Below are 23,186 nucleotides of genomic sequence, written 5' to 3'. Positions count from 1 at the left end.
CACCTGTCAACCAGATCATCTCGTCTACGGTCACAGATGGGTTTTAATCGTCCAGTAGCTTCAAAATATCAAAGGTTTCTGCTAATGTTAAAATCAATTCGGTTTTATTGTCCTGCAGCCACCAATACACAGGCTATGAAATCATTTAGTAATAAAAATCTAATGTGCAGTGTTACGTTTGACCACGAAATGGGTGTTTATGCTTCGGTGTATTCACCTGAGAATAATTTCCTTAGTTTAATTTCAATAAAGCCAAATAAATCTTTTGGACTTGCCTAATTAAACGAATTAAAACCTGGAGGTACTTGTACTTTACGTGAGTACTGACGTTATTTAACAGCCGCAGTTGCCTCGCATGTAGACTTAGGTATAGGTTTGATTGGTCTGGTCTTAGGGGCTTGACTTTGGTCTCACCCTGCCTTGGTCTGGGTCTCGGTTAAGGTGGTCTTGACTAAAACACACGTCAGTGCAAAACCAGCTGCTGCGGTTGTGATGTTACACATTAGAGCATCAACAACTAAAAACTGATATTATTTACTTTTAATGTGTAAATCTGCAAGTTTCATTCTTCTACTTTTGGTACTTTCCGGCATTGTGACATTGTTGTCGTAAAGTTTCCACTGCAGAACTTTCAGTTGTAATATTCGTATTAGTAGAGTATTTCTATGATACCTTTACTTACTGAAGGTAGTACTTCCACCTCTGGCCCGTTTTCCTTCCACACTGACTCTCTATATTAACACAGCTCCTTGCCATTATTTTTATAATTAATAGAAAAATGTTGTTTTTCACCTTTGAAAGTTTGTTGACAGCGAACAGCACAAAGTAAAATAAGTTGACAATGGACCTTTGTCCTCTTTCTAAAGGGGTGAATTGAACCACGGCAGAAATGAAATAGCTGTTGATGACTTTCCAAAGCAAATAGAAATCAGGTTTTTCAAGTGGTTCTCTCCTCGAATCTGTGCATGTGGAACAAACTTGGACTTGTTTATCAACAGAATCACATTCAATAATGTTTAAACTTAGCTCCATCCATTCGATACCCTGAGAAACCGCTGTCTTACAGCAGCACTGGCACTTTTGGTCTTAGTCTAATTTTAGGCAGTTTTATGATTCTGTACTTCTACCACCTCTGGCTCTTCAATTAGCCACCAGATTAGTTTATTTGAGGCTCTGAGCTGCACAATTACAGACATCTGATTATCACATGTGTTGGGTATAATTTATTTTGTTATGAAGTATTTCTGCTTAGTTTGCAGAACATTATCTGGAGCATGTTCAGGTTCATTTTCCTTTTTATTGGACGCGAGTGATTACAGAGACCATGACGAATCACCTGGACATTGTGAGTCACTGCTCTGCTGACACAGAGTAAATTCAGACAAACTGCTTTGCCAAGATGGACACAAATCTAAACCCTGCAGTCTGGAGAAAGAGCTCAAAGGGGGCTGAAGTCCTCTTCTGGCTCATAATGGTCCTCCGCGTGTCCTGGCAGGGTCATGTGGACAGAGACAGATGGAGGAGGCGACGCAGACGGAGAAGGGAGGGAAAGTCGGTGGAACGGGGATGAAGGCGCCGGATGGGAAGGTGGAGGAGGGAAGGAGTCCGAGCGGACGAGAGGTAGGGAGTGGGAGTGGGTGAGCCTCGGAGCGGAGGCGGGTCCCGTCTCTGTCGGGGGCTCATAGTAGGGAGACAGGTGGGAGATGCGGGGGGGAGATGGAGGACAGGCCGGTGCGACGGTGGTGTTGGGAGGGGTGTAGTAAGGAGCCGGTGGCAGGAACCAGTTAAAGCTGCAGGGGTTGAGGCCAGAGCTGCGCCTGGGTCCCACCATCAAGACCTTCTTGGTGTAGTTGTTGAGGGTGGAGACGCCAGCTGACATGCAGACAGTGAAAGCAAACCAGGCCACACTGGTGGAGACAAACAGGTGGGGGGGGGGTGTCACACACAGGTGCTTTGCTGATTTTCTCCTATTATTCCTCCAACCTTCAGTCAATAATTGAGTCATTTGCTCAGAGCTTGTATTTAACTATCATTAACACTACAACATGTACAAATTCAGTGGTACTATTTATATACTACAGTATTTCACAGGTAAATATTTGATGTGAGCTGTCAGCTGATCCTAATTCAAAAACTCCTTCCTGCTGCAACCCTCCCCTTTTTATCCAGGCTTGGGACCGGGACCAAGATGGCCCTTGGTTGCAGGGTGGGACGGGATTCGAACCCGCGGCCTTCCGTACCCCAACAAAATGCTCTGCCAATACGTAATTGGAGAACCACCTATGAATTATATATTCTGGGCTCACTCTCCACAAAACAGTTGTGTTTTATGAATGTCTCCCCTGAACCTGTCTGAAAAAGGTGCAACGGGCTGCTGCACAAGTCCCAAGGAAACAGATTTCATCTGTGTGATCATAGTAAATGGATCCAGTATAAAGCTACATGGTTCCAGTGTTGTTCAACTTGTTCATAATAGTTTCCAATTTAAACCTGGTGCCACTCATCAAGCATTAAGTGTTTTTTAGGGATCAAACACACATTAATTATCTAGATGATGAACTTTTGCATTATTTTACTATGACTTTTACCATGTTGGTGCTTCTGATGATGAAGGAGCGTTTGCACCACCTGAGCATCAAACATTACGTTGATAAAAAAAAAGAGAAACATTTTAGCTTTGCCTTTTTTTTTGGCCACTTTTAATGAAGATGGATGCAAACTTTTTTTTATTAAACTGACGAGAAGTTTGGACCCTGAAATATTTCACTGTGACACAAGTACTTTAACAACACGTGCACTTTACCAAACGCAGGGCTCTGTGTGGACTTTATAAAACACCAACGCCCATGTGATTTTAGCCTGCTGTGTGAACTCACTAGAACGCCCAGGAGTAGCCGTAGCTGTGAGGCTTGAAGTCTTCTGGTCCCATTGAGGCCGTGGTCTGAAACACCTGCATGAACATCATGTGACCCACCATCCCAAGCAGACCTGAGGAAACACAAGAACGCCAGACCGGTTCATGGAGAGTCAGTCCAAGAGGGGAAACTCTAAAGAAGGAAACTGCGCTACCTCCAAGGACTGTGAAGATGGCAGCGAAAGCGTTGAGGAGCAGCCCCCAGCGCTGCGTGGAGGGGAACCAGGCCCTGATGCACAGCTGCACAGACAGCAGCGTGCAGCTGACCACCAGCAGGCCTATGTACATGAGCTCCAGTGACAGCGACAGCCACATCATTGCTGCAAAGGAAGAAGAGGAGGCTGAAAACACACAGGTGCGGACTTCACAAGCTACGTGACTGAAAGGGATTCTCACCTTTTTCGTCTCCGGGAGTCAGAGTGTAAAACCCTCGACACTTCTCCTCTAAAAACAACAAGAGAAAATAAGTAGCTTTAGATTAACGGGAGATTCGAGCTGTTAGCGGAAGTACGTTCGCTGTTTTCAGCAACATTTGTACTAAGGAGTTTTCAGAAAGCTTCCAGCCTGTGCTGAACATTCAAACAAGTCCAATTACTGAGTGTGTGTGACCTGAATTAACCTGATGGCAGATTATCAGATCGGTTCAGTGTAAATCAGTAAGCACCACGAAACGCGACTTTCTCAGTATTAATTTCAGCTTGACAGTGTTTAGTTTCCACCCTTGAAATAGTGTTTTTCCACCATAGAAAAAGGGTCAGGACCAAGCAGTTTCTGCAGCTGGTTAAGCTTCTTTGGGACTTGTTTACCGATGAGTTTACACGACAGCTGCAGCTCTAATTTACGGCCCTGAAGGCTCGACGCACCGCGACTTAAGGAAACAGATGCAAGTAGACAAAGCACAACCAGTCTCCCCCATTACCTGCATTTCTGCCTGGTTACTGTGAGCTTTCCACAAAACGTCTCAAACGTTCCTTAAAAAAAAAAAGAAGTGCTTTCGAATCCTGCGCTTGTTGGTTTCCGTCCTTTGTGCTTTTGTTTTGTCCGTTTGCATGTGTTTTATTTCATTAATGCACCGTTAAATATATTATTAGAATTCATTTAAATGCTCTAAATTTGTTGTTTAGAAATGACTTAAACAGCGACCAACAATTTCCAACTTTCTCACTGCGGCTTTAATTTAAGATATAGATGCTGTTAAATGACTCATTGCTTTTAAACCTCCCTCTGACGTCTCTATATTAAAATATTTCTCCGCTTCTAGCTTAAAACCTCCCTCGGATGACATCACCCGGGGGAGTTTTCCATAATTAGGAGTTCAGATGATGTCATCCGTGAGAGCGTTGACCATGATTACAAACTGCACAGTTTGAGCCAGAAGATGACATAATCTGAACTGAAGGTTCCTCCACGTGATGTCATCTGGAGACATTTTTCAGTACAGTAGAGAGAAAGTCCATGGGAGGTCTGATGTACATGGATGTTAAAAACCAGGAGGCCTCCTTTAATCGTGTAGCTCACAGTAAGCTGGACTAAAGTATTACAGTAGATCCACCATCTGAGGGACTTTTCAATTTGGCCTTTTGCGACTATTCTGAGCCTGTTAGTGGCACTTTTGCATCTGTTTTTTGGTCTTTTTTCGTGATTTTGTGTTATATTATTATTATTGTTGTTGTTGTTGGTGTTTTTTGACTGTTTTGCTGTTGTCAAGCAAGAAACACAAACAGCTCAGTCACTGCAGTTTTGATTATTAACAATATGTCTCTGGTAATTTTCCATCTGTTTTTGTCTTTTGGGTTGTTTCTTTTTATTAGTTTTTTTTATTTGTAAAGCCCAAAATACGACATTGAACATAACAAGCTTGTACTTGTGCACATCCAGGTCTCTGCCACCTGGTTACAGTAAGTCCGATAGGAATAAGAAAACTCAACAGATGGCTAATAACTCAGGTCAGCTGACAGCTTGACTGGAGAGTTGAGTCCACGAGCAGGTCGCCACGTTTGGAAAAAGCCGTTCTCATAGGCTACAGCACAGAGAAGAGCTAGAGAACAAACTATGGCTTCAGAAAAAGAGTCTTGGTGAGTTTTATGCACGTGGAGGAAGCCAAGTTATGAAGGTTTAATTACCTGCTCTACATTTTAAACACTAAAATTCTAATTTGTAAAACATTTTCAGATGCTAAAAATTTCAATTGTTGGCAAATTTTCTTATAGTTTAAATAAAAAAAAAAAAAAAAAAAACCTATAATGGAACAATGGAAGAGATGATTAACAGAGTTTCTGTTTCTGCTCCATTTTTGGTCTCCACCAGCTCCTCAGAAAAACATCTGGCCCTGGAAGCTAAATTCATTATGCTCACTTTAACTACACAGTAACGGAGAGCTACCTATGGCTGTTCCCACTGTTGACGACAAACTGTATTTGTCCGATTAATACTTCACTTTTATTCAAACTCAAGCCTTAATGAGACAGTGAAATGTTTGTCGATCCTATTAACCTTCTCTGTCTGGGTGTCTAATCCATAATTGAGTCATGCTGTTGAAGTCTAAATCTGTGAGCGAAATACACACTGTTGATAATCCTCTTTGGGCTGAGCCCCAACACACACACACACACACACACACACACACACACACACACACACCTGAGACCGCAATTCATATTATCACCTTGGATTTCCTCTTTTCTACTGACCTATTTCATTTTAGTCATAGTGCCACAGTTTCAATATGATACATTCACTTCCTGTTTAAACGTGAATCATCAGCTCACCATAGGAATATCCTCTACCAAACACACACACACACACACACACACACACACACACACACACACATCCTCATAAAACCCTTACACCGGTTATAAGCGGCAAACATGGTCACGTGTCACATGTGTCCGTTTTCTGCTTAGACATCTGTGTACAAATCCAATGTTCTCTCATTTATTAATTTCCTCTACTTGCTTAATCCTGTTCAGCATCACTAATCACCTCGGGTTTTTTTTTCCTTCTGAGAAAGAAAAAAAAACTGAGCAACTTTATCTTTTAACCTTCTTCCCCAGAATCTTATTTCCAGCTGCCTGGACAAAGACATTTCTTTGCTGTCACTTCTGTAGCTACCCATCTTCCTCCCCTCTCTCACCCCATGCATCTGTGTAGATGTTCTCCTCGCAGGTGATGAACAGGCCGGTGTGAAACTTGGGGAAAACGAAGCGGTCGTCCCCCGTCTCCCAGGAGAACTGGGGGTTGGAGGAGTTGGACACGCCAGGAACAGGGATGCAGTTGCTGTGCTTGGTGGGCGAGCAGAGCGGCTTGGGCACCTTCTGTTTGCCCACACACCAGTACGAGGACATGAGGGCCACGGCCCCCAGGAAGAGGGACGCGACCGTCTGGAGGAAGGAGAGGCGAGGGGAACGCATGTGCTGCAGGAACGCCATAGTGGAGGGGTTAGGGGGGGGGGGGGGGGGGGGGCTTGGACTGGTGGACAAGGACAGAGACATACATGCAAAATGTTAAGCTTACTGCCAAAGCAGCACGTCAGCACCTGAATATGCAGGAAGGAGAATCTAGAGCTTTGTGACTTCAGCTACACCTCCACTCTCGCACGTCACTAAAAATACCACCAGCATGTTATTAGTCTCCAAGGAAAAGCAGCGCTGCCCAAATTGCCTGAGATGATTAGTGAGGTGTTTGAGAGAGAGCGTGCGGGGGAACCAGCCCTTTTACATGACTAATCACATTTCAAGAAGAAAAAGACTGTGACAGAAAATCAGCACAGTGCTGGTAATTGGTAAATCAGAGGAAAATCGGTGAAAACTGCCGTCACCATGGAACCTCTGAACCTCTGAAACCGCAGCCTCGGACCACTTGACGTCCACCAGCGAATTGATTTTGAACGGGAAGGAAAAAAAAAAAAAAAAAAAGACTCACCTACTTCAACCTCCTCCTTCTTCTTACTTTGTCCCCAGTTTCGTCAGCAAGTATGTGGACGGTGAAAGACACATCCCGCTCCTCTGTCCATCTGTGCTCCCGGACCCCCTTCACCAGATAGTGAGGACTGATTGAGGATTTTGGCCGTCACACTGACCTCTGTGAGCAGTATGACTGTCAGTCTTTATGATCCAAACCCAGCCGTCACACACACACACACACACACACACACACACACTCGCTCATCTTCTTTAATCCATCCACATAAATCCAAGACAGACGATTTTGTCCCATCTGTTTTCATTTCTGATTCCTAGACTCATTTTGATCCATTTCATTCATCTCCCCTCCTCTTTATCTGCCCCCCTCTCAAATGCTTTCCAGCCTGTGTGGGCATCCAGCTCTCAGCACGACCTTGAAATGGTGAATAAATACTGCACATACACAGTATTACGTGGACAATATTGCTTTGCGGTGGCATATGTGCACACAAATCTATGATTACTGTTCAACTCGGACTGTGGCGACGTCCGGCGAAGGGGCTTTAATATCAGCATGTACACGCACAACCTCCAACAGGTCTCTGATGTCCCTTCGGTTCCCAATGTGTTTTCACTTCGAAGCGTTTCCAACTAGAGTGTAGCAAAGTTAACACTTGTACAAGAATGTTTCTATATGTTTTATGTTCTGCATGTTTGTCACATTTTACTGTATCCATTCAATCATTTCCACTATTACTTCATTAACTATTTTACCATCTAACTCCACTCAGCTGTAGTTTTCTATTTAAATTACACCTTGTTACTTTTAGCGCCAACAACATTTCAGCCATTATCATTTCTCTTATTGTTTTAACCTTTTATCAGTTTGTTTCAAATTCAAGCATTATATCATTTTTTTTAACCGGTTTGAATCTTAGCCATAGCTGACAATTATAACCATTACTTTGGTTTATTATTTCAACCTTTTTTGCTTTTCCAAGAATGTATCTACTTCTTATATTTAGGTTTTAAATAATTTACTTCTAGTAGGCAATTTTAACAATTAAAAGTCATAACTTTTAATTTAATTTTCACTATTTTAAAAGATTATCCCTTAGTACCATTTTGATTTTAGCTTCGCTATTTAAAACGTAATCAAGCTTTATGTTTTAGATTAGCGTAAAACCTTCAAACCTTTTGAATTCAGAGACTTCAGTCTTAAAACGTCCTTCTATTTAGACTATTTTAAGTTACTTGTTACACAGACTCCTTGACCTGGTGTTGCCAACCTCGGCTGTAGACTTAAGAAACTGTCAGCATAACTTAACTTTTATGGGAAGTTTGAAAAAGTCAGGATGTGGCTGTGCACTTCCTTAAGTGTGAAAAGACAGAAAGCAAAAAAAAAAAAAAAAGGGAGACGTGTGTGTGTGTTCAAAAAGTAAGAAAAAAAAAAAGGAAGTACCATGTTTGCTTACATGTGCCACAGAAATAGGACAAAGTGCTAGATCAATAAATAAAGGGGGGTGGGGGGGGACTAGGGTCCTTAGAGAGTTTGGTAAAAGTGCAACAAACATGAGAAATTGTGTGGGAAATCAGAAGGGCAACACAAGTGAAGCATTTTTAAGTGTATTCATAATTCATATACATATTGACAGGTCTCTAATACAGCATGGTTTTGATAGTGTAACTGTCTTCTCAGCTTGATTTTTTTTTTTTTTTTTTTACAAGAATAACAATAAAAAATGGTAAAGACAACACCATGTACGAATCACTTTTAAATTTTATGGCAATGCTTCTTTTGAATGGATTTTGCATCTCTCGATCAAATTGCTGCAAAGTCACATAAGAAGGAAAACCATTCAAAAGTACTTGGTTAGGCTTTCTCCCCAAAGTCCAGCACAGATGGCCAATCACAGCCCCCTTTTTCGACACCCGCTCCAAAGTTTTTAGTTTCAAAAATGTTCCATCGCCGTCCACGGGACTGACACGTCAGTCAAATGTAACTTGTTATGCGAACCATGGACACCTGTGCACCCAGTACACACAGTCCTGCATCGGTGAAAACTGCTCGGTGTCCTTTCCATCATCTTCCTGCAGTTGTAACAGTTTAAAAATGCCAGACGCACATTAGTCCATAGTGTTATCTCCTCTTCTTACAAGGCTCCGTCCTTCTCTTTGCACATTACGAACATTTGTACTTGAAAAATAAGATTGTGTCCATCTGATTTTTCATGAATACTATCTGTACCGTAAAAACCCCCGTGATGAAAAATAAGAACACTTTTCAAAAGGACCAAAATGGAATCAAAGACCCAGGTATTTTTCGGTTTCACACGCACACTCACTTCTCACTCACATACGTGACTTTTGAAAGGCAACAGATGTCCGTTCTCCAAGGCAATAATGTCTTTGTGGCAAACTCGACCCTGACATTCCAGACATCACCACTCTGGTTGCTCCCTCTCCAGGAATTGGGGGGGGGGGGAATCCAATTAATGTGTTGACTGAATATAAGGACAGATACATCCATTTCATTTTGATGAGTAAATACTGATGACGATACAAAATAATAATGACTAAAATAATAACTGTGATCATCCTAATGTCATAAAATGAAAAACTACGCATGAGAGGATACATAAGTATCTCCCATTCCTTTCTGGGATTGACACCCCACTTGCTCCCGATATACCTTTTTAAAGCAAACAGTGAAAACAAAAAAACAAAAAAACAAACACACAAAAGAGAAAGAAACAAAAGAAAAAAGGTAAATGATAATACAGATGACGATACAAGAGTTAAATACTTTGAAGGTGTCTGAAGAAAATCAAAGTAAGCCTAGAGAGGAAGTTTGTTTCTTTAGTTCTTAACAGAAAAGTTCCTTTAGTTTCTCTGTCAGTCTTGATGTCTCATTTTATTCCACTTCAATCTTTTTAGTTTTTTTTTTTTTAAGTCTTTTTCTTGTAGCGCTGTTTTTTTTTATGTTGCAGGTCCATGTTTTTTCTTTTTCTGCTTTTAAGTAAAGAGCAATAATTCTCTTAGAAAAAAAAAGGTTTCTTTTCTCCATTGTCTCACATGTAAATTATGCTGATTCCTGTAGAGAAATTGTACATTCCCTTTGTTGTTGTCTGTCACAGATGCCAGTCATGTTCTTTCACATGGCTCCTTGGGGCTGCTTCACAAACACATTTCTCAGGGTTCTATTGTCCAGACTAACCTAGAAAAAGGGACACAAAACGATGAAAGTAAATACTGTTACTGAGGTTCATGCAACGTTTTATTATTCCCTTATAACACAGTCCAACCTACAGTGAATTATCTTTCCTCACATTTAGTGTGTGTCAGTCAGCAACCTGGCTTTGCTTACGCACCTGTGTTTTATGTCCAAAAAGCATCAAAACCACATAGGCCAGATGCACGGCTCCACCGGGTGACGTGTTCCTTCGTTCCAAAATGCTTAACGGTGAATTTGGGTCAACATTTGGTACAAATCTCTAATCATTTTTGGACAAACTGAGGCCTACGACACAAGCAAATAAGCTAATCTGGGGTGCAGACTGATCTAAATGCTAAATGATAAGAATCAATTCATTGTTGCTTTCAGCGTCTGAATGTTGATTGTTAAAAAAATTATTTAAATAGAAAATGACTACAGTTAACTTTTAAATGGAGAAAAGACAGATCTCACAGTCATCAGTCTCACTGACTATCTGATATGTATGACATGTTGTTGAGCTGTGTATTCACAAGTTGAGCTTTGCATCCAAATTTCACATTTGTTTCTGATTGAAAGAATTTCAAAACCTTTTCTAACAAACAGATGTTACCAGGTAAATTTAATCTATTTCAGACGTCAACTATTATGATATTAATATGATTTTGCATGACTTTTTACACCAGATGTCCTTCCTGCTGCAGCACTCAATCTGTTATCTGGGCTCAGGACTGGCACCAAAGTGGCCCTTGGTGTCTGGGCGGGGCCATACCTGGCGGGGCCTCCTGCGCCCCCTCCTCTACTACTTTAAAATGACTGGTCAAAATGATAGAGTCCTTAATGCATCGTTAGGTTTCTGCTGTAATCAGATTTAATACATTATGTATGATAATAGGTGGATGTATAACCTGGTCACCATTACATAACAAAAACACTGCTCACACAACATTAAAGCCATAATAACTTCCTAAAGCCTGAATGCATTTAAGGCCTTGTTCCCAAAACATCGACGGTAGTCCGACATACTCAGCGTGTCATTAGTTTTTCTTAGGACAGGTCTGTTCAAAAGCCAAAGAAATGTAGCAACAGTGAGCAACCAGCAGGAGCACAGCTACTAACATGAGCGGAAGTGTGTGATGATTTTCAGCCAACACAAGAGGATGAAATACGTAGCCGTTTTATTCCTGCTTGAAAATAAACCGTCTGTACAAAAAGGGAAAAACAGGCCTGAGGCATCAAATGAGGGTCCACATACTGAAGGCCAACTATTGAGAAACTCTTCTGCAGCCTAATAATGAAAAAACAAAACAGTTTCCTAAATTACTTTACTTTTGGATCACACCTGTTGGGCGGTGAGGTGCTGATAGCATTACATTACATATTAAGATCCAATGGGCAGATGTGTAAGCGTGGACTGGAACCCTGAACAACATCACATACAAATAAACTGGTATTCACATAAAAAAAATGTAACTTACAGGTCCCAGACTCCTCTATCTCCTCCTCTTCTTCGTTTATCTCAGCCTCTCTCCGACTGCTCCAGGTACACTGACTTGACTGGCCGGATGCTCTGGGTAAACTGAGAGGGGGGTGGGTGAAAGGTTAATTACTGGGGTTGGGCGTAGCGATTGAAAAATTCAGCTTACAGCTGGTAAGCTGAATTTGTCTGACACTGGGTTCTAAATAAGCAGAATGATAAATCCAAAAAGATGAAGGATTAAAGGAAATCCATGAAAACCAACCTCTCTTTCTTTACCTTGTGCTTCGGACACCGCAGTGAGAAATTATCTTCATTCAGAGAGCAATCTGGAAGAGGGAGAGAAAAATGTCCACACTGTACACAGATCGCCACAGTAAAGCTCCCTTTTTACAGCGCGCCTGTATTATCCACTCACCTGCTTCAATAGCGCACAGGTAGTGATAGCGAAGTGTACAGCCTTTACTGTAGCAACCCAGCGTTGAGCCAACCATCTCACAGTAGGAGCAGCACTGAGCACAGACAGACACACACGACGGCAAAGAAGAAATCGATACATCTTAAAACAGTAGTAGACAGCAAAGAACGCCTGAGGGTCGAGCTGAATGATCGAAATCAATATCAATTGCACGATTACAATTACTGCAGAGCATACGTATATGTCATTAACAATATTTAACATTACATAGGAAACACTGACGTGTCTGTTTTATCAATTAACAGTTTGAGATGCAGTCAACACCAGAAAAGAAATTACAAAGATGAACTATGCCAAAACAAATGAGGTCAAACAGATGCTGAGGAAACTCACTGTTTCTCTGGCACCATCTAGTGCCTCCTGCAGGCCATACAATCTCCCATTAACAAGGTACACTCCACTGGTCCACACGATACATCCTTCATGGACCCACAGCTCCTCTGAGTCCATGGGCATCTGAGGCAACTGGGCGAGTTGTGCCAAGGGTCCCAGGGAGTCCAAGGCAGGTGGAGGGGGCTGGAATGGCAGCGATGCCTTGCTGTTGGATGGCACCATTCTGGGGGAATCCTCACTAGATTTATGCCTCCTCTTAAAGCGCGGATGTGAGGTGAGTTTTCTGTGTTGAGGTCTTTGCTGAGCTTCATCCGTCGGCTGCTGCAGCTGTTTTTGCGCCTGTTGCTGATCAGTCTCAAGGTCTGGCTCCCTCTTGAGCTCGGGGATAGATCGGATATCAAGATTCATGTCCCACGTTAGAGACGTTTTACTGCTGGTGGTGGAGGAGGAGGAAGAGGAGGCGGTGTTACTGAGCTTGCCAGCGGCATAAATGATCATTTCCTCTCTTCCTTCTGGGGAGGCAGTACTGACTGTAGTGATACGAGATGCTGGGTCTGATTCCACGCTGATGGCAAAGTCACTCTCAGTTGAGGGCTTGGTAAACTGAGCATCTTGTGTTTGTGAGTCTTGGATAATGCCCAAAGCATTTGAGCTCATGTCTGCATTTGGTCCCGTTTTGTTTGTGCCTGTGGTTGTTTGACATTGTCTGACCTGTGGCTGGTTCTTGGGGAGCTTTGCAGCATAATCAGCTGGATAGTAAGGCCCGTAGAGATCTCCAAGGTGTTTGTAATTTGCCCACTTCTGACACAGGCAGCAAAGCAGGCGGCCAGAGTGCTTTGTCTCTGTAATCACAGGGCCTGAAACAACATAGCCAGATGAAGGAAGTGCTTTTCCTGACTGAAGTGTAGTTTCCACCTCGTCTGTCTCCCGCTTCTCTGATTCTTTGTCTCTCCTAGATAACTGGGAGGAAAGAGCTGAGGTCAGGAGAGAATCAATTCCACTGCCGCCTGCTTTCCCTGCGACTGCACTACGCTCTCCTTTCATCTTGTCCTCCTCAGCGTTTACGATGGTGCACACTGCCCCAATCTCTGGTATTTTTTTCTCCACATGTATGTGTGGGACAAACAGGCCTTTTCTATTTGGATCCACGCATACTCTATTTGTGCCCATACTACCACTTGCCTCTAAAGGTGCATCTGGGTCATCTTTGGCAACCGACGTGGTCGCCGCTGCAGCCCCTCTCCTTCTCCTCCTCTGTTGTCCACTACCCTCCAGTTGCACATGTTCATCTTTCACACCTCTGCGTCTCCTTCGCACAGGTTTGACCTCAGTCTCCGGCTGTGTGTCCTCACTCTCAACATCCACTTTAACTACCTGGGTTAAAACTGGTGGGGTCAGTGGGGGGGTAACTTTGTCGGGCAGGGGTGGTGGTGCAGGAACCGGAGTGCTGCTTGGAGTCTGCACTGTCTGCGGAGTTGTGGCAGCAGCTAAAGTAGGAGTGGGTGGGGCTGGTGGAACACTAAGAGTTGTATTCTGTATCTGGGTTTGACACTGGGCCTGCGTCTGTGTTTGGGCTTGGTTCTGGACCCGTTTCTGTTTATTCACACTCCCTACGGGCCTGCCCTTCTTTTTGCCAGATGGGAAATAACCTTTGGGCACGATGTTCTCTGGTGGCTTAGAATCTTGTGGCGACAAACTGGACCTACCAGAGGACATTTGAAGCTGTCTGTTGAGCATGTGTCCTTGGGTCTGACTATGGTGAGGAGGGGTGGTTCCATAGTAGTCACTGCCAGGATAATCATCAAATCCCATGCCAGATTCTTGAAGTTTTTGGCGTAGAAGGTTAGCAGCAGACTGCTCTCCTCGTCTTGTCTCTAGCTGCTGGTAAGTATTAGTGAAATGCTGAATGTCTGACAGGGCAGATGAGGATGGAGGTGGGGAACCCTGGACTGGGCGAGGAAGAGGAGGAGGAGGGGGTAAAGGTCCGAGCAAAGCAAAGTCCTCCTTGTCTCCAGACACTGATGCCACAGCAGCCGCTAATCCAAAGTCAAAGTCTTGTTGTTTGAGGCCTTGGGGCGCCTGATGTGGATCGCATTGGTAGGCCGAAGGAGGCAAAGGCCCAGTCTCGTCAACTCCTCTGAAGGGAATCATGTCATTTAATGAGTGAGTTTCATCCATATAACTATCATCTCCCCCTGCAGCCCTGGGGAAATGTGCTAGGTCTTGGTCTTGTGAATCATTAAACGGTTGTATATCAGAGTGAGAGAAGCCTGGGTAATGGTTTGACTCATCAGCATGGCTTGCTGGCTTTTTAATATTTGGTGTGATTTTCTGCACTATTGCCTCCAGTTTCAAACCTCGCCCTTTCCTGGGAGTCAGAACCTTGGTATTAGCACTTGATGGAGATATAGGTTGTGAATAGGTGTTCTCTCCGGGCAAAGGGGAGCAGAGCCTGGGACATGGGATATCCGAACTGGATGAGTCATCCTCATTGTGATGGCTAGACTCAGACTGAGCTGCAGGGGAGGGATGTGAATTTGTGGCAGCCCGCTGCTGAGGTGCATCCTGGAGATGCCTTTTGGCAGGAATGGGAGAGATGAAAGAACGGACTCTCCTCCTCAATATTAGTGGATTTGTGTCTCCAGAAGCCCCAGCTTTATTCTGACGCTGCACCTGTAGGTGAGTGGAGTTTGTGTCAACAGGAGGCTTGGTGGAGCTGGGTGGAGGAGGCGGGCAGGGATGTTTAGTTTCCAGTGCCGCTCCTCGAGAGACTTCAGGGTCAGCAGCATTTTGGCCAGGAGTTATTTGAGGTGGAGCAGGGCCGTGAGACCCAACTGGAGCAGGGGGAGGAGGAGGAGGTGGGGGAGGAGGCTGTGTTCTATAGTAGGAATCTCCCTCTATAATTCTAGCGCCTTCCCTTCCAGAGTGTGTTGACTCCCACATTTTTATATCAAAGTAACTGCTTCGATGATGGAGGGAAGGTTTGGTCGGATGTTGTTCACCAGACATGTCATTTTGGGAGATTATCCTCTGTCTCTGCTCTGATTGGCTGACTTTCTGTCTTCCTGGGGAAGAACCAGACTGCAACAGCATCTCCTTTGATGGCCTGTTCATTGCTTTTACCCACTCACTCATGTCATGAGGGTGATGCGGGGGCCCACGAGGGTGAGGATACATTTGGAGTTTATTAGTGGATTGAGTGTGGGGGGATAAGTTGTGGTACGGATAATGGGAGGGAAAATGGGGACTGCTGCGTGGAATTAAATTGGCTTCTCTTGAATCTGCATATCGATATCCAGGAAAACTGCTGCCACTGCCAGTAGTTAAATCAACACCCTGAAGATAGGGCTGATGCCTTGAGGGTGAAGATAACGGATTAGTGCTCATAGGATGAGAAGGCAAGGGGGAAATATCAACATTACCTCGCCTATAGGGGTCAGTATTCATTACTACAGACGAATGAACACACTTGGAAAGATAATCCTTATCAGCCTCATTAGCTCCACCACTGCCATGACGATCAGTTTGTAAATTTGCAGCGTCCAGGCCAGTCTCTTTTGATGCCGTTTCCATTTTCACCACTTGTTTCTCTCCAGTATCCTTTTTACTCACATCATTGGCTGCTGCTGGAGAGGAAAATGGCTGTTGAATCACAGAGGCTCCACTCTGACTTTTCTCCTGCTCTCTTCCTCTGTCACTTTCCCTGTCCCTCTCCGGTGTGCTGCGTCGGTTCGGTGACACATCGCAGATGACAGAGCGTCGCTCTGACGGGGCTAATATAGAGCCTGACGATTTCTGAGACTCCGTTTGACCAGTGCTTCCTGTTAGCGGCTCCGGCTCCTGCAAAAGGAGCTCCTGCACAGCAGAGGATGATGTGGACACATTAGATATCACTTTTCTCGGTGGTAAAGAATAGTCAGCTAAATTTATATGTTTTGGTAGGGGTTGTAATTCTGTAGCCTGCGGTAAATGACTCTGAGAAACACCCACATCGGTTTTTTCAGGATTTTGCAAAATCTTGGTATTGGACACTTCTGACTTCACTGTAGACTGAGGGTCAGTGATTAAATCAGGCTCATTTCCAAGCCTCTGGTTTGGATGCGGTGACTTTCCAGAGCTGCCCATTTGGGCGGAATGAGAAGATGCCTCAGATACTCCACTTTGAATCCGCATATTTTCAGTTATGCCATACGGGTGCCGGGCTTGAAATTGTTGCTGAACTTGGACATGAGCAGGAATTGCCTGTTCAGGTCTGCCATAATGTCTGTCTACATTGTAACCTTGAAGGACCTCTTGTAAGAGGCTTGGAAATTGCTGCACTTGGGAATTTTCCTCGTGACCTTTGGCTCCTGCCCCTTGCGCTCTCTTAACCAAAGCCTCTGCTACAGAACCAGCATCTTTTGGATGCGCAGTGCCATAACCTGTCTGTGACTGTTGGTATCCTAAGTATCTGGAATTTGATTCCATTCCACCAGCTGCAGCAGCCCTCCCTCTGCTCTTCATTGATAAATCTGAGCCATATGTTGATTCTGGATAGCCATATTTATGTGGTCCAGATTGGGAAGAATTTTGAGGCCGCCCAAAATTGGATTTCTGGTGATGGGAAGAATACAAAGTCAGATCTACACCCTCCTTCCCATTATGACTGATTGACTCTCTTAAATAGGAGTGTGACTGTTTCTCGTCTCTACTGTTGTCTTGTCTTTTATCAGCTTGTCTTCCCTCAGACCGGGCTGAAACAATTACACCAACACTACTGGCACTTTGCTGTTCCTCAGATGTGTGCTTTTCTTCCCTCTCATTTTTGTGTAATCTGGATGCAGCATGCAATCTGTTTTCTTTGTCCTGCCCATTTTGTGTATTGACTTCTTCATCTTGTTGCATCTGGCTTTTGCTTTTCTCGGTTCTCTCAACCGCGCCTTCACTTTCATTTTTGATTACTTCATTTTTCATTTCTACCGTCCTGTGCCCACCTCTGTGGTCATTATATGTTGAAGTTGGCTCTGTGACACAATTTGGCTGGGAAGAAGGAATACTGGACTGGGTGGATAAGGGGGATGAGGAAACTGGAGGTGTTGAATGTGGAGTTGGCCCAGCCTCTGATGATTGACATCCCAAGGAAGGAGATGACGAAGAAGGAACGTAAACTTCATTTGCTTTTGTTTCTAAAATACTTGGTTGTTTTGAATCAGAGATGACTGTTTTAACATTTGACTCTTGCCCAGTCTGAGGATGGGTTTGACTTTGGGGTAGACGGTGATAGCTAGTTGGTTCCGATCCACTGCTTGCACCACTCATCTGTCTCACTCTGCCATGTTCCCCCTCAGAAAACTGCTCCTCTCGCTCCACCTTGGTCCCTGACAATCCTCCAACTGTCATCAATGAGGAGTCTTCATCAACACCCGCATCTAAGCTGGTGCCATCACCCATTCCCACGGCATTTCCATCTTTGCTCCTGCTAGTACTTGAAGATGCACTTGCATTTTGACTCCTTGGTTGTGATGGAGGGATACCGTGTGCTGCCAGTTGCATCTGCCCACCGTCTTTCTTCTTCTGTGAAAGAACTGTATCAGTGAGGAGCATGTGCTGAATTGTGTTTGGTAAATTGGCTACTTGTGAGCTCAAAGCATTCAGACTATTTAGGCCGGCGTCCTGCATTTTATCAAGCGGAGAAGACGAAAAAACAGTGGAACCTTCATCTTGAGATCCAATTCCTGCACCTAGACCCATTTTGTTGCGGCCTGTTGGAGTTACACTGCTCCCTCCAACTACACTCATGCTATGAGCTTTATGGCTGCCACTGCTACCACAACTACTGATGCTGCTATTTGAGTTAGGTGTGGGACTTAACTGTGGCATGGTCTGCAGTAATCTGCCAGGACCATGGCTGCTACGGGGGTTAGATGAAGGAGGATGTGAAGGACCATGACCTGAGGGGTTTCCATGTGCCTCTGAGACACCCATCAAAGGAGAAGGTGAGGAGCTACAGCTGGGGGAGTGCACTGCAGAGGCAGCTGGAGAAGGGTTGGATATGGGACTAAAGTTTTGGTTAATTTGGGGTTGCTGAGCACTGGGATGCATTGGGGATTTGGTCATTTCTTGAGATGCTGCTGATTGAGGTATACTAGGATTGGAGGCTTGATGATGTTTAGCGTATACTGATGGGCCCTGGTGCTGCATTTTGAGAGAGTTGTCATAACCTACCCCTAAATTGTGCTGAGAGTTGCGAAGCTGTAGTGTGGCTTGCTTGTGAAGTGAATGTGTCTGTGGGGAGTATCCAGGATAATTTGAAGCATGGTAACTCTGCTGAACATTCTCCATTGGTCCCGGATTGTTAGCAGCAACTGAACTGGAGACTGAGTTTGAACTACAGTTGACAGCGGGAGAACTGTTGACTTTGGGATCAAACCCAGTCGCAGTAGCGCCGTCAAGATATCTCTGTGGAGGGGGGCTGTACATTCCTGATGACCCCGTGGATGCTCCACCCTGTGGCGAGTAATGTGGGTACTGAGGGGTTATTCTGTGCCCAGAGTGCGGATAGCTCCTGTGCTGCTGTCCATGGTGGACAGCTGGGAAGGTTTGCCCATGCTGGCGATGCTGCATCTGAGAACCTGGCACTGACTGCATTGCAGGGTTCTGACTCATATTGTACTGATGAGAAGGAGAAAATGTTCCAGCACCAGCACCTGAACCAGCACTGGTGCCATAGTCTACTGGATATGGGGACATCAGGCCAGATGCTGGTGCAGAGCCAGACCCAGCATGACGGTACTGGTGAGGTATATGTCCATCAATATTTGGGTACCCAAAGCCTGCTCCGTAACCCATCCCAGCCCTTCTGTGCCGGTCCTTCCCACCCATTGAAAAGTAATACTCCATGGCATCCTTCCTGTAAGGGTTGTTGCTGTTGCCACTGTGAATGTTACCCTGTGTTGGCTGTGGCTCCACAGCTCCTCTGTTTCTAGCACTGTAAGCAAGCACATGGCTGGCTTGACTGGGATGGTGATGGCTTCTGTGTAGACTCTGCTGTTGTATCCCTGCGTAATCATCTGTCATCCTTGGGGAAATCTGGGGGTCTGCTGGCTGGGGCGGGTATGGAGGTCCCCCTCCACCCCTCCCACTAAACCCAGGGGGGAGAGAGGGGGGAGCTGGACTGTTAGAAAAATTCTGCATTGTTTTTTCCAAGTTTGGATTAAAAATGGAAATATCTGTCAGTGTCTGTCAGGGAATGCTTCTCATCATAAACTGGAAGGCGTACGGCAGTAACCAAACATGACAAAGAGAGTCTATGGCCTGGCAATAAAACAAGGAAATGCTTTTGAAATCCACTAAAGAACTGAAGCAGAGGAATATACTTCGCAGATGTCAGTTTTTTGTGGTAGCAGGGAGGTTCAACGGACAATGATTTGATCGATGTATGAAAAGGCCAAATGGTAAAAAATCGTCACTATGATGGTTGGTTTTACTGAAAAAAAATATTCACATAAAAGCTGGATTTCAGAAAAAAACTGAGATATGCAGTGAAACAGATTTCTGCCGAAGAGAAATACAAGAATAAACTTGTGTCATTCCCGTGAAGCTAAAGCAGTTTGGCACCGAGCAGGCAATTTTATCACAGGAGACTCACACACCACCATAGGAGATGTTAAACCTCAAATGTCTTTACATGTATGCACTCTGCTATAACAACGGCTCAAGCAAGCAGAGCTATTTCAGGACTAAATTGAGTTATGATCCAATAGCATCTTGTGCAAAGAAAAAAAAAATCTCAATAAAACCATTGAGGCTCTGTTCTGTTGCAGCAATCCTTCAGTTTGTCAACGTGTGCAAGTCCGTCGAGACCCGACTCACACCTGTGTGAGACAAAAACCGCAGCAGCAGAATCAAAAGGGTCTGAATACAGACCGTCACTAAACACTCCCAGAGGCGAACAATCCATTGATGTTCTCATCAACTCTTGGATGCAGAGTGCAACACTTCTTGAGGTGTTGCTTTTCTTGGTCATTCCCTTTCACATACAATTTGCTTTTTTAGTTCTTGCCACCGCATGCATTCATGTGGACTGCAGTAGTCTTTGGTCCCTATTCAACGATCATTCTTTCCTTGACTCTGTATTCAGAATCCTCTCGCGCTCCTGTGTCTTCAGTATGTAGCCGTCTTACCTTTGTTTTTCTCTGTCAACCATCATTTTAATTCTACCTACTTCCATGGCAACAATTTTCCAAAAGGAGGGTAATCCATTTATTCCACTTCAAGCTCAGTCAATTCAAGCTCCGTTTTTTTTTTTTTTTTCCCCCGTTTCTCGTCTGCATTTCCATCCAGATATGTTCGTTTTCCAGGAGCTGCTGGGCAGAAACCTTCCTCAAAGTCTGCAAACACAAAAGGTGAAGCAAAAATGTTAGCATGCAAAACGAAAAAGGCATCATTTGTGTACCACACCTTGTGCTAAAAGGTCTGGGTTTGTTATAAATAATCAAAAAGGAAAAACGTACACAGAACATATTCCAGAGTAATGACATTAAATATCACGTTTTCATATTTTCAAATTGATTTTGGTTTTCCTCTACAAATTGCTGAATCATTGACAAGAGACAAATCTAGGCTCTAACGATCACATCTTAGAATAGTTAAGACTTTCGGGTAGTAGTCCATCACAATCACAATCATATACGCCCATCACCCAACCACCAACAATGCTGATATTACTTTCTTGTTTCATACACTTTCCATTCAGCTGCTTCCTTCACTACCTAAAAGGCTTTCTGGCCTCATATCAACGCTCCGGGTTTAACATGCACTGTGAGTACAGCCTTTACTGCATCTGAAGCTTTAACAATACACGCCTAAGCTGTCTCTTCTGACTGATAACAAACAGGGTGGGTGCAGAGAGAAGTGGGTTAGCGGCGGCATGTAATTAAGGCAATAAGGCACCACAGACAGGGTCACAAACACTACTTGACATGTAAACAAACCACCTCGTGCAGCCAGGACAGTAGCAGCCCACCTCCCACGTATTTACAACCACACTAAAGACCATTAACTTGAAGTTTTTTTTTAATGAGCTTTAATTGTCGGGCCTGGGAATTAAAGGGGGTCAGTGCCCATCATTGCCGTGTGTGACGCAAGCTTCCTTTGTCTGCTGCACATACACCGTCACATGTTTGATGCCTCTAAAGTAACTTTGGGGGACTTTTGTTACAGCACAACATCTTCCCTCTTCATAACTCCTTCGTAACTGGTTTCACGTCCTGTGTTGCTGCTCTCACTAGCACAAAACCATCTTCACTAATGCAATGTATTGCTTTTTTAAAAAAAAAAAAAGAAAAAAAAGTAATGAACAGTTGAATCAAGAACATGGGGGAGAAGAAGCAACCAGCAGGGCTACAAAGCAAACTGCCAACACACTGCATCATCACACAGGTCCATGCAAGTGCCCCTTTTAAGGGTCAGGGGCTGTGTGCAACTGACTTCCAGATACATTACTGCTCTCGTTTGCTCTTCGAGCCCAGATCCCGATTACTAATTAATCACAGCAGCTCACTGTGCACGGCCAGGCAGCAGCATTCGCAATCCACGGAACAGTGCAGCATTACCAAAAACTGGCTCAGTGCAGACTGTCAGCAAGTCAATCAGCTGCAGAGCTGCCTAATTGATAAGAGCATACGCATCGTTTTTTCTCCTCTCGGCAGATAATAACCTAACGCCAGATCTGTAACATCCGTCGTCTCAGATCGTCATCAACACAAACCGGCTTCTGTACCATAGCATTAGTAGCTACATTAGCCAGCAGGGAGGTATACGCATTACAATTAACTGTGTACGGCTCCCTGCTTTAGCTCCGTGGGGCACAGTTAGCCAAAATACCTCAGCAAAATTAAATATGCGAGCTAGCTGCATATGTGGAGAGCTAGCCAAGCTACAAGCGCCCGCTAGCCTCTTAGCAAGCCAGCTAATTTACGTTTCTTACATTCTAGCAAGCACACGGAGGCGCACAAAGCCCCAGTTCGAGCAGGCTAAAGGCGCAGGGCTGTCAAGCTACCAAAGAGAGGTGATTAGGTGCAGATGTTTCCCCCTCGAAGACTCACTGGGGCTGGGTGGGAATGGGTTAGCTAGCATAAATACGGCTGACTAGCAGGAGGACTGCCGTGGCTACTGCATCACAAACGTCTCCCCGCGCACGCTGACATTTTCCCCCGAATAAACACGGAGCCCGTCAGTCGGGGACGCGCTAGCTAGCAGCCTCTGAACGCATACCTGAGAACGCAGCGATACAAGGCCCCTCCGAGAATGAAAGGCTGTTTTGTGACAATCCCGCTGCTGTGGCAGGAAACCCCAGTCTAGAGTCGACCGCTCCGCCGCTTTCCCCTCAGCCTGTGGAGTCCAGACAACCCCGACCAGCGGCGGCGAAGTCGGGGGGCCCGTCACGACACTCAGACCGCGGGCCTGTCTTCCGATTTGCCCTTTTTTCTTTTGTCCTCACCTCCAAAAAAAAAAAAAAAAAAAAAGAAAGAAAGATGAGAGCAGCGCACAATCGGGGTGCCTGTAGGTCCCGTAAAGCAGTGAGGTCCATACACCCCCGCCCCCTCCCCTCTTCTCTTGTTCCCTCGCCTCTCTCTCGCTCGCTCTCTCTCTCCGCTTCACACACGGCTGAGGTGATTCCACCTTTCTCCAACTAAAATTAAACACATTGTTGTCACACGAGCCTCCGCCGGCGCACGAAGCTCTCGAGCGTCAGTTCCCGTCAGTAAACTGCATTTGCATGTCCTCATCAGCAGCTCGACCCATTCGTTTTCCTGTTACACTACTGTTTTTTTTTTTTCTTCTTCTTGCAACAGAAAGACCGCCTTGAAAATGCATACACACTC

General features: G+C 44.6%; 2 protein-coding genes across 4 annotated transcripts; both read right to left on the bottom strand.

Moving 5' to 3' along the window:
• Positions 1-1,188: 1,188 nt before the first annotated feature.
• On the bottom strand, positions 1,189-7,859 carry LOC137099520 (germ cell-specific gene 1-like protein). Its single transcript, XM_067476492.1, has 5 exons — positions 6,051-7,859; positions 3,311-3,358; positions 3,070-3,234; positions 2,877-2,988; positions 1,189-1,907 (listed from the first exon to the last, which is right to left on the bottom strand). Exons 1-5 carry the CDS (start codon positions 6,406-6,408, stop codon positions 1,439-1,441), a joined length of 1,152 nt encoding a protein of 383 aa, XP_067332593.1. The 5' UTR covers positions 6,409-7,859; the 3' UTR covers positions 1,189-1,438.
• A 498-nt stretch (positions 7,860-8,357) lies between these two features.
• tcf20 (transcription factor 20) lies at positions 8,358-23,127 on the bottom strand. Of its 3 annotated transcripts, XR_010910762.1 has the most exons (7): positions 22,576-23,126; positions 12,322-20,690; positions 11,929-12,022; positions 11,776-11,839; positions 11,512-11,612; positions 9,895-10,036; positions 8,358-9,511 (listed from the first exon to the last, which is right to left on the bottom strand). XR_010910762.1 is itself a non-coding variant. In XM_067476491.1 (6 exons), the coding sequence occupies exons 2-5, from the start codon at positions 19,492-19,494 to the stop codon at positions 11,553-11,555; spliced, it is 7,377 nt and encodes a 2,458-aa protein (XP_067332592.1). In that variant the 5' UTR covers positions 19,495-20,690; positions 22,576-23,127; the 3' UTR covers positions 9,743-10,036; positions 11,512-11,552. The 3 variants fall into 3 exon arrangements, 2 of the variants coding, with proteins under 2 accessions (XP_067332592.1, XP_067332591.1); XM_067476491.1 differs by lacking the exon at positions 8,358-9,511 and having other exon boundaries at positions 9,743-10,036; positions 11,790-11,839; positions 22,576-23,127; XM_067476490.1 differs by lacking the exon at positions 8,358-9,511 and having other exon boundaries at positions 9,743-10,036.
• Between the last annotated feature and the right edge of the window lie 59 nt (positions 23,128-23,186).

The sequence above is a fragment of the Channa argus genome, chromosome 15 (assembly GCF_033026475.1).
Source record: "Channa argus isolate prfri chromosome 15, Channa argus male v1.0, whole genome shotgun sequence".
NCBI classification, from domain to species: Eukaryota; Metazoa; Chordata; class Actinopteri; order Anabantiformes; family Channidae; genus Channa; species Channa argus.
This window is presented reverse-complemented; position numbering and strand designations above follow the sequence as displayed.